Source organism: Dipodomys ordii, unplaced genomic scaffold (genome assembly GCF_000151885.1).
Source record: "Dipodomys ordii isolate 6190 unplaced genomic scaffold, Dord_2.0 Scaffold184, whole genome shotgun sequence".
NCBI lineage: Eukaryota > Metazoa > Chordata > Mammalia > Rodentia > Heteromyidae > Dipodomys > Dipodomys ordii.
Genome location: NW_012267400.1, coordinates 597,912 through 608,647, shown reverse-complemented (window position 1 = coordinate 608,647; position 10,736 = coordinate 597,912). Strand labels below are relative to the sequence as shown.

At 56.0% G+C, this 10,736-nt stretch overlaps 1 protein-coding gene across 3 annotated transcripts; it reads left to right on the top strand.

Moving 5' to 3' along the window:
• Positions 1-1,322: 1,322 nt before the first annotated feature.
• On the top strand, positions 1,323-10,736 carry Trmt1 (tRNA methyltransferase 1 homolog (S. cerevisiae)). 3 transcript variants are annotated; one of them, XM_013034248.1, is made up of 17 exons: positions 1,323-1,391; positions 1,671-1,868; positions 2,753-2,808; positions 3,792-3,934; positions 4,094-4,281; positions 6,123-6,238; positions 6,317-6,429; positions 8,075-8,223; positions 8,419-8,505; positions 8,585-8,654; positions 8,746-8,880; positions 8,969-9,054; positions 9,143-9,251; positions 9,339-9,415; positions 10,036-10,155; positions 10,218-10,370; positions 10,501-10,736. In XM_013034248.1, exons 2-17 carry the CDS (start codon positions 1,681-1,683, stop codon positions 10,643-10,645), a joined length of 1,935 nt encoding a protein of 644 aa, XP_012889702.1. In that variant the 5' UTR covers positions 1,323-1,391; positions 1,671-1,680; the 3' UTR covers positions 10,646-10,736. The 3 variants fall into 3 exon arrangements, with proteins under 3 accessions (XP_012889702.1, XP_012889701.1, XP_012889700.1); XM_013034247.1 differs by lacking the exon at positions 1,323-1,391 and having other exon boundaries at positions 1,577-1,868; positions 10,241-10,370; XM_013034246.1 differs by lacking the exon at positions 1,323-1,391 and having other exon boundaries at positions 1,577-1,868.

Below are 10,736 nucleotides of genomic sequence, written 5' to 3'. Positions count from 1 at the left end.
CGGCCCGGGCCCCGCCCCCGCCACGCCCCGGGACACGCCCCTTAGACCGCGCTAGCCGAGCTCCGAGCGCACCCTCGCCTCACCAGCTGCGTCTCTTCCTCCCTTTGCCAGCTCAGGGTCTTCTCCAGTAGGTGGGTTCTGTAGACCAGACCTGCACCCCGCCATGATCTAGTCCCGTGATGACGGACAAGTCTCTGGCCTTCCCGAACTTTAGCTTCCTGTAAAATGAAAATATTCATTGCTTACGCCATTTAAAGTCCTTTAATGGAATTAGGTAGTTGCGGAGGGGGGGGGGTTGAAGAACACTGTTGAAGATCACACAGCAAGTGATGGCGAGTGCAGAGATTTAAATTCAGGCTCAAGAAGCGACAATAAGGGCTGAGACTTCCAGGAATGTTTACATGGTGCCAGCTTCTGTTAGCAATTCACCAGCACTAACCTAAACGTCTCTTCACAACCCGTAACTAATATTAAGCAGCGCTGACTGTTTTGCAAACTGGGGGTTGTGGGTGGGAGTGAAGCATAGAATTAAGAACAAGTAGCAAAAGCTGGGCACACACCTGTAATCTCAGCTCCTGAGGAGGCTGAGATCAGAGGATCGAGGTTCAAAGACAGCCCAGGCAGGCAGGAAAGTCTATAAGATTCTTATCTCCAGTTAACAACAACAACAAAAGTGGAAGAAGAGCTATGGCATAAGTATAGAATGCCAGCCTTGAGCATAAAAGCTCAGAGACAGTGTCCAGGCCCTAGCACGCGAGCACACACAAACACGTACAAGGAGTGCTGAGACTGGACCACTACACGCTCTCCCCACTTTCAACACTGATTACATCCCGCTGAGGGTTTACTGTGTTAAGAGGCTGCGTTATACTTTCCAGACATTTTGTCCAGTAACCTTTGCCCTTCCTTGAAAGCTGAGATTCAGATACAACAAGTAAGGAAAGTGAGAGCCTGAGGGGTGAAGTAACGAGTCCCAGACCACGTGGTGGGACAGGTATTCAAACCCACTAATTGGATTCCGGAGCCTCGGTTATCCCTGCAGGGTGCTGCTCTAAGTTTGTGCAAACAGCACCCAGGAGACGACCACTAGGGGTTAGCTCCCCCGATCGAAGGCCCTATTTCTCTAAACACAATATTCTGTTCTGTGCAATGGGACCAGCGACTCTTTCCCTCCAGGTTTGGGAAAGCCGGCTTCCTCCGTGCCACACCGTCAACACGCGTCCTTTGGCCGGGAAGCTTGACCCTGGCCGCCCGCCATAGCCGGCGCCTCTGATTGGCTGGCCGCCGTCACGTGACCCGCCCTCCCTCCGGGCCAACATGGCAGCGCCCTGGCCTTGATGCGGGCGGCGTGCACCGAGCCTGGCTGGGTTCTGCGTGCGGTGACGGGGCAGGTGAAGAGTCGAGGGGGCGGGGGGCGCAGGGTGTGGACTGCAGCGAGAGCTGCCGGCTCCGCAGGGCCCCGACGCCCCGCGAGGCCGGGGCGCGCTTCCCGAGGCCCCGCGGCGTCTAGAGCCCCGGCTCTCTAAGACGTGTCCCCATCTTCCCGGATTGCAGCTCGGCCTCTCTCTCTCCCCCGTCCCCCCCCCCGGTCCCCCGGATGAGGCTGGCGGGCCGCGGATGTCCGTCCTGCGGCTGAGCGGCGCTCTCCGTTCCGTCCGCGGCCTCTGCAGAGCCCAGTGCATGGACGGGGTGTCGCGCCCGGGGCCGCCGGCTCCAGCCGCGCTGGAGAACGGCTCGGGGCCCCGTGGAGAACCGCGCCCGCCCGCCGCCCCGGAGACGACCGTCACCGAGGGCGCCGCCACGATCGTCTTCCCCAGCGCCAATGAGGTCTTCTACAACCCCGTGCAGGAGTTCAACCGGGACCTCACGTGAGCAGGGGTCAGCCTGGCAGGGGGGGAGTGGGTCGGTGAGATCGGAGGTATTACCGGAATACGTCCCCGGCTGTCCGCTGCCGGAAGGCCAGTATCCAGGAGATAGAGGCTTGGCAGGAAGAAATCGGGTTTAATCAGTGGCTGGCATCTTGGAAGATGGACCCATTCAGCCACAAAACTTCATCCCCCCTGGTGCCCGCTCCGGGTTTTTATGGGGAGGGAGAAGGAGGAGCTGGGCCAGAAGAATTACAAGCCTGGTGGGGGTCTTTGTCCTCCTGGGCGTGTGTGTCCTTTTCTGTCCTCCTCAGGAATTTTTCAGTCGCCCTCCTGGGGTTCGTTCTTGTTATTCGGAATGGACAGATCACTTATTTAACTTGCAGACTTTTCTGCGAGTTAAGCTTCACACCGCTTACACGCTTTGTGTTAATGCGTTGAAATAATGATTTAAGAAGGTCATCTGATTGCAGACATCATCTGCTGTCGTGTGTTTGTGTGTGTGTGTCCCTACTGAGATTTAAACTCTGGGCTGTGTCCTTTAGGTCAAATCTGGCATTCTGAGCCCACTTGAACCATAGCTTCACTTCTCACTTTTTGCTGGACTTGAATGTCTCAGGGATGTTCTCCCTGGGCTGGCTTTAAACCGAGATCCTCAGCTCTCCTGAATAACTAGGATTACATGTGCGAGCCACTGACACCCAGCTGTTCTGGGGTTTATGAACCTGAAGAAAAAAAATAGTTAACCTCTCGATCATTCAGTTGGGAGTTTTCGGTAGACTTGAGAATGCAGAACAAAAGAAAGACAATTGCGGCTTAGAGAAACTGTAAGGGAATGCAAGCCTTGATCTGTTACAAAGGAAGTAAGCAGATTCTTCTCTCATCAGGTGTGCAGTAATTACAGAATTTGCTCGAATTCAGCTTGGGGCCAAAGGAATCCAGAGTGAGTACAGGTTCAGGCTCCGGTGTTTATGTTTGGGGGGGGGGTCATGAAAACCTCTCTCCTTACCTCACTCTGATGTGCCCTAGGTTGTTGTTTTTTGTTTGTTTGTTGGTTTTTGTCGGTCGTGGGGCCTGAACTCTGGGCCTGGGCGCTGTCCCTCAGCTCTTCAGTTCAAGGCTAGCGCTCTACCACTTAAGCCACAGCGCCACATCCTGCTTTTTCTGCTTATGTGGTGCTGAGGAATCAAACCCAGGGCCTCATGCATATGAGGCAAGCACTCTATATCACTGAGCCACCTTCTCAATCCCGGTTGTTGTTTGTTGTTTGTTTGTGCCTTTGTGCCAGGCCTTAAATCTCAGGGCCCAGGCACTGTCCATAAGCTTTTTCCACTCAAGGCTGATATTCTACATTTGAGCTCCAGCTCCACTTCCAGCTTTTTTGGGGTCTTTAATGGAAATGAAAGTCTCATATTCTTTCCTACTTAGCTTTGAACTGAGATCCTCAGATCTCAGCCTTCTGAGCAGCTAGGATGACAGGCGTGAGTCCCCTAGTGCCCTGCACACACTGGCGTCTGAACAAGACATTTTTCTATGAATCTGAAGGATTGTGAACATTAAGGGGAGGTTTCTCATTGATGAGCTGGGGTGTAGTTCAAGTGTGGAGGCCCTGGGCTGGGAAGGTGGCTCAGTGGAAGAGCGCTTGCCTTGCATGCCTGAGGCCCTGAGTTCAATTGCTCAGCACCACATAAGCAAAAAGAAAAAAGCCAGAAGTGGTGCTATGACTCAAGTGGTAGAGCGCTAGCCTTGAGCTGAAGAGCTGAGGGACAGCGCCCAGGCCCAGAGTTCAGACCCCACGACCGGACCAAAAAAAAACACAAAAAACAAGTGTGGAGGCCCTTAGGGGTTCAGTCCTCAGTACAGGGAGGGGGTGAAGGAGGTGGAGGGAGCATCTGAGTCCTTGGCTTGTCTCTCCGGTAACTGCAGTCAAGGTGCCAGGTGAGCAGGACCTGCAGAAAGTGGTTGTGGACTTGTCAGAACAAGAAGAGGAAAAACTCAAACCAAAAGAGGGTGAAAACCTGGCTCCACAAGACCAGCCTCGAACAGCTGCCGTTGAAGAGATCTGTGAGGTAGGCTGAGCAGCTGTGGCCCCCTTAGAATCAGTCCTCCCTTCCCCGGCTCTTAGACCACTAGGAACTATAGGAGCTGGGCTGGGAGACAACTCTTGGAGGTCCAGAAGAGAATGGAAGTAGGGATGTGAATGAGAGTCCCTTCTTAACTCCCAACAGGAGGGCCTGCGGGTGCTGGAGGGCCTGGCAGCTTCTGGCCTCCGCTCCATTCGGTTTGCTCGAGAGGTACCTGGACTCCGATCTGTGGTTGCCAATGATGCCTCCGCCCAGGCAGTGCATCTCATGCGCCAGAACATCGAGCTCAATCATGTGGACCACTTGGTACAGGCCAGCCAGGCAGATGCCCGGTAAGTTCCAGGTAGCACTGCCTATTGCCGATAGGGTCCCATTGGGTTGTCACTTTGGCTGCCTGGGGTGATGCTGCCTCTGTCCTTCTCTGAGAATATGACCACAGCAGAGTGACAGAGTAACCTCTTGGAACTCTGCTTGGTTGTTTCATCTGGCAGGATTTATATAATAAGTAGTCCAATAATGCAGCTGGGCACTGGTGGTTCACACCTGTCATCCTAGCTATTCAGGAGGCTGAGATCTGAGGATCATGGTTCAAAGCCAGCCAGAGCAGAAAAGTCCATGAGAATCTTACCTTCTGTTAAATAGCCAAAACTCCAGCTTTAAGCAATAAAGCCAAGGAAGAATGTAAGGCCCCGCTGGTGGCTCATGCCTATAATCCTAGCTACTCAGGAGGCTGAGATCTGAGGATCATGGTTCAAAGCGGCCCAGGCAGGAAAGTCCATGAGACTCTTTTTTTTTTTGGGGGGGGGGTCCAGTCGTGGGGCCTGAACTCTGGGCCTGGGCTCTGTCCCTCAGCTCTTCAGCTCAAGGCTAGCGTTCTACCACTTGAGCCACAGCGCCACTTGTGGCTTTTTTCTTTTTTTTGCTTATGTGGTGCTGAGGAATCGAACCCAGGGTCTCGGGCATGCAAGGCAAGCGCTCTACCACTGAGCCACCTTCCCAGCCCCTCCATGAGACTCTTATCTCCATTTAGCCACCAGAAAACTGGAAGTGACACTGTGGTTCAAGTGGTAGTGTGCTCACCTTCAGTTGAAGAGCTCAGGGGCAGCACCCAGGCCCCGAGTTCAAGCCCCACAACCAATCAAAAAAAAAATGCAGGGCCCTGAATCCAAGCTCCATTACCAGCATGTCCCCCAGCGTGCCCCCCATTCACCCCCCCCCAAAAAAAAAAACAAACACAAAAATGCCTCACAACTTGGACAGCTCATATTCTGTGCCACCAAGAAGTACAGACATACATTAAACAACAAAGACGGACTTTGAGAACCGCATCTTGTTCTGGGAATGTTTTTGGTATGCATTTACATAAATTAAGATGAAAACAATGCCATTAAGCAAGGTATTTTTTTTTCTTTTTTTAAATCTTATTATGGAGGACAAAGTCTTGCTGTGTTGTCTAGGCTAGCCTTGAGCTCAGGATCCTCCTACCTCAGCCTCCTGAGTAGCTGGGATTATAGTTCTGAGTACTGATCCCCTGCTTTAGACAATTTTTTTTTTAGTTGGTCCTGGGCTTGAACTCAGGGCCTGGGCGCTGTCCCTGAGCTTCTTTTGCTCAAGGTTAGCACTCTACCGCTTGAGCCACAGCACCTCTTCCCGCTTTTTCTGTGTCTGTAGTCCTGAGGAATCAAACCCAGGACTTTATGCGTGTTAGACAAGCACTCTACTAAGCCACCTTCCCAGCTGAACTTGTACAACTTGTATTCATTTATTCCCCTGGAAGATGGTCTTTTCACAGACAGTGTCTGTGCCGGGCACCTCTCAATGCCAAGAGTCAGTGAGTGTAAACCTAATAGACGGGACTTGTGGCCCAGGGAGGGGTCAGCATGCAGGTGGACAATCTGCAGGACTTGCAGCATAAGGCCACTTGAATGTCTCTGTCATTATCGGCGTGTTCATTGTCAAGGCTATATGTAGATGGGTAGACTGAGGCCTGGTGATACACAGCTCAAATCCCAGATTTTGAAACCACAAAGATAACCTGAAAACAAAACAAACGGCCAGAGCCTGAACTTGAGAAGCTGGCCTCAAGTTCAAGGCCAAACCCTGTAGGAGTCCACATGTGTGGAGGGCCCCACGGGAGGCGAAGGACCTGGCCATCTGGCCATCTCTCCTGTAGGATGCTAATGTACCAGCACCAGAGGGTGTCAGAGCGCTTTGACGTCATTGACCTGGACCCTTACGGCAGCCCCGCCTCCTTTCTGGACGCAGCAGTGCAGGCTGTGAGCGAAGGAGGTGAGCCCCCCCCTCCCAGGCGGCTTGAGCAGGGCTGGGTGTTTGGGGAGGGTCCTCACTGCCCGCCCCCCTCCCCAGGGCTGCTGTGCATCACCTGCACGGATATGGCGGTCCTGGCAGGGAACAACGGCGAGACGTGCTACAGCAAGTATGGGGCCATGGCTCTCAAGAGCCGTGCCTGCCACGAGATGGTGAGGGGACCTCCCTGCACCCCCATCCCACACCTCAGGCAGATCCAGCCCAGCGCGGAAGACTAGCCCATAACTCACATGAGTAGGAGGTTACATGGTTGGAGAGAGAGAGAGAGTGTGTGTGTGTGTGTGTGTGCGTGCGCGCGCACGCGCGCTTGTACGTGTGCACCCTACTCCTGGGGCTTCAACTTGACCTGGACACTGTCCCTAGGCTTTTTGCTCAAGGCTAACCACTTGAACCACAGCTCCCAGTGAATTGGAGATAAAAGAGTCTCATGGATTTTTCTGCCTAGACTGGCTTCAAACCAAGATCCTCATATCTCATCTGTAGAGTAGCTAGGCTTACAATGTGAGTCACCAGTGCCTGGCTACATTGTTGTTGTTTTTCTATGATTATGTAATTTCTCCAAAAAAAGTTTTTGTTTAGTTTTTGGGAATCAGGCTCTCATGTAGACCAGTGGGGTCCTCCTGTCTCAGTCTTCCCACTGCTGGGATTATAGGTGTTAACTACCTTGTCTGGCATGTTGTTTTATTTTTTCCCCAGTCCTGGGGCTTGAACTCAGGGCCTGGGCACTGTCCCTGGGCTGCTTTTTGCTCAAGGCTAGTGCTCTACCACTTGAGCCACAGCACCAGTTCTAGCTTTTTTTTGTTGTTTTTTTGTTGGTCGTGGGACTTGAACTCTGGGCCTTGAGCTCTTCAGCTCAAGGTGAGTGCTCTACCACTTGAGCTACAGCACCACTTCCCGTTTTCTGGTGGTTTATTGGAGATAAGAGTTTCATGGGCCAGGCGCTGGTGGCTCACGCCTGTAATCCTAGCTACTCAGGAGGCTGAGATCTGAGGATCGAGGTTCAAAGCTAGCCCGGGCAGGAGAGACCGTGAGACTCCTCTCTCCAATAAACCATCAGAAAACCGGAAGTGGTGCTGTAGCTCAAGTGGTAGAGCGCTCACCTTGAGCTGAAGAGCTGAGGAACAGCGCCCAGGCCCAGAGTTCAAGCCCCATGACCGACAAAAAAAAAAAAGAGTTTCATGGACTTTCCTGCCCGGGCTGGCTTTGAACCCCGATCCTCAGATCTCAGCCTCCTGAGTAGCTAGGATGACAGGAGTGAGGTGCCGGCACCTGGCTCGGTTCTGGCTTTTTGTGTATGTGGTACTGTCTTCATGAGTGCTAGGCAATTGCTCTATCACTAAGCCACATTCCCAGCCCAAGACAGTCTTTTTTTTTAAGGGTAGTTTTTTCAGGTCTGGATTTAAAATCTAGAGTTTCTTCTGTGTTGGGTACTCGACTTCACCTTCTTGGGCCTGTTTTGCCCTCATAGAATGGAGCCCATTGGGCATTTGAAGCAGGGTCGGCCAGAAAAGGGTTAAGTCCTGGCCTAGTCCCTTGAGGTCTCAGACAAGAAGTTTTGCAACAGTGTCCTCCACTTCCTGTCCACAGTGCCCATGTGGTACAGGGTGCTCTGTTGCTGAACCTTTGTGCTTTCTGTCACGTTGCAGATGAGGAAACTGAGGCGCTGAGAGGTGATGCTGGCTTCCCAAGGGTTATGAGAGTAGGGCCAAGGTTGGAACCCGGGGAGCAACCGTGTGCCTCGCTTTTGTACTCCCTGGGTCTGTGGGGAGAGAGTGATCCCGTCCCCTGCACCCCTAGGCGCTGCGGATCGTGCTGCACAGCCTGGACCTCCATGCGAACTGCTACCAGCGCTTCATAGAACCACTGCTCAGCATCAGCGCCGACTTCTACGTGCGCGTGTTTGTGCGTGTGTTCACCGGCCAGGCCAAGGTCAAAGCCTCCGCCAGGTCAGCCTCTCACAGAGGAGAAGAGGGCGGGGCCTGAGCTGGGGGCGGGGCCTGGCCCAGGGCGGGCCCAGGGCGAGGGAGGAGCCTGCCGTTGGAAGGGCCTTGTTGGGGCGGGGCCCGCGGCAGGGGCGGGGCCCGCGGCAGGGGCGGGGCCTCGCCCTCACTCCCTGCCTCCCTCACTCCCTGCCTCCGCAGCAAGCAGGCGCTGGTGTTCCAGTGCGTGGGCTGCGGCGCCCTCCACCTGCAGCGCCTCGGGAAAGCATCGGAGGCCCCTGGTGGCCGGTGAGCCTGGGAGTGCTTGGGGGTCTGGGGGGGGACACCCGGGACGGCCCCCAACCCCTAACCGCCCCCTTCCTGGCAGGATCAAATTCTCGGCCGCCTGCGGTCCTCCGGTGACCCCCGAGTGCGAGCACTGTGGACAGCGACACCAGGTGAAGGCGCGGGCGGCGGGCGGGGCTCCGGGCGGGGCTCCGGGGCGCCTTCTCCCCGGTCCCCCTTCATCCGCCCCGTGTGCCCCGGCAGCTCGGCGGCCCCGTGTGGGCAGCGCCCATCCACAACCTGGACTTCGTGGGCCGGGTCCTTGAGGCCGTGAGTGCGAATCCTAGCCGCTTCCACACCTCGCAGCGGATCCGAGGGGTCTTGAGCGTTGTCACCGAGGTGGGGGTCGGCAGGGTGCCCGCCCGCCGTGTCTGCTCGCCCCCCCCCTCCGGCCCCGCCGAGCCCACGCGGTTCTCCCCCCTTCCAGGAACTCCCAGACGCCCCCCTCTACTACACGCTGGACCAGCTCAGCTCCACCATCCACTGCAACACGCCCAGCCTCCTGCAGCTGCGGTTAGTTCCAGAAAGGTCCAGGGAGGCCCTGGGCCTGTGGGGATCGCCGGGCTCCGGGCAGCCCCTCACCGTCCTGGCCCTTCCCCAGGTCAGCCCTCCTCCACGCTGGCTTCCGAGTGTCGCTCTCCCACGCCTGTAAGAACGCCGTGAAGACCGACGCCCCAGCCTCCGCTCTGTGGGACATCATGCGCTGCTGGGTGAGGGGGTCAGCTCCCAAGGGGCCGTGGGGAGGGGTGGTCCCCCAAAGGCCCCTGAGCGCAGTGTCTCCTCATCTCTTCCCTCAGGAGAAGGAGTACCCGGTGAAGCGGGAGCGGCTGTCAGAGACCAGCCCTGCCTTCCGCATCCTCAGTGTGGAGCCCAGGTTCGCAGGACCAGAGGACTGGGGGGGGCTGAGAGTGACCCCCGAGAACATGGGGGGAGCCCCCCCCCACTCTCCTACCCAGACTGGAGCCCAGAATCTGGTCTCCCTCTTCTCTGCCCTCCCCCTGAGCTCCCAGCCCCCCAGCCAGTTACCTGAGTCAGAGCACAGAGAACTTTATCTGTCTAGATGTGTGTGCACGCACACGTGTGCCAGCCTAGAACTTGAACTCAGGGCTTAGGCTCTGTCCTTAAGCTTTTGTACTTGAGGCTAGCCCTCTTCCATTTGAGCCACAGCTCCACTTCTAGCTTTTTGCTAGTTAAGAGATAAGAGTCTAAGACTTGGGGCTGGGAAGGTGGCTCAGTGGTAGAAAGCTTGCCTTGCAAGCATGAGGCCCTGGGTTTGTTTCCTCAGCACCACAGAAAAAGCTGGAGGTGGGCACCACCATACCCTCACCCACCTAGCCCCTTCTTACCCGTGGGGGGTCCACTCTGTTATCTTCCAGAACAATGTGGACTCAATAGTAAAAGAACGAACCTTGGTGTGGAGGTGGGCACGTGTGGGTTGGGGTGCTCTGTATACCCACACGGTCGCCACCCCAGCCCTCACCCCCCCATCTCCAGGCTTCAGGCCAACTTCACCATCCGTGAAGATGCCAACCCAAGCTCCCGCCAGCGAGGCCTCAAGCGCTTCCAGGCCAACCCAGAGGCCAACTGGGGTCCCCGGCCCCGAGCTCGGCCAGGGTGAGTGTGGGGTTGTGTGTGGGGGGTTTGTCCAGGGCAATGGGAGGAAGGCCAGAGGGAAGCCCCACTCGGTGTGTCTGCCCAGGGGCAAGGCAGCCAGTGAAGCGCTGGAGGAGAAACGCCGGCTCCTGCAGAATAAGAGGAAAGAGCCCGCGGAGGACCCCGCGCAGAGGGCTGCCCGCCTCAAGTCGTTTCCTTGCAAGCGATTCAAGGAGGTGAGGTGCCATCTTCCTCCCCACTGCCGGGCACTGGGTACCCCTCCTGCCATAGCGGCCATGTGGTGGGAGTGAGCTCGCTGGGTAGGGCTGCTGGGCTTCACCCCATCATCTCTGCCTCTCACCCCAGGGTGCCTGTCCACGGGGAGACCAGTGCTGCTACTCACACATCCCCCCTGCACCCGGAACCTCTGCCGATGCGGCCCCCCCGGACTGTCCAGAGACCCCCAACCAGTCTTCCAGTCAACCAGCGGCCCCTGCCGGGCCAGGGGTAGACTGAGCCAATAAAAAGATGTTCCTGCCTGTAATCCGAACTACTCGGGAAGCTGAGATCTCAGGATTGCAGTTTGAAGCCAGCCCTGTGAA

Excerpts from the sequence above, each read along its gene's own strand:
- Trmt1 (XM_013034246.1), top strand. The coding sequence starts at position 1,618 with ATGTCCGTCCTGCGGCTGAGCGGCGCTCTCCGTTCCGTCCGCGGCCTC. Across the intron at positions 2,809-3,791 it reads TGGGGCCAAAGGAATCCAGA|TCAAGGTGCCAGGTGAGCAG; the intron begins GTGAGTACAGGT and ends CGGTAACTGCAG. Across the intron at positions 9,416-10,035 it reads ATCCTCAGTGTGGAGCCCAG|GCTTCAGGCCAACTTCACCA; the intron begins GTTCGCAGGACC and ends CCCCATCTCCAG.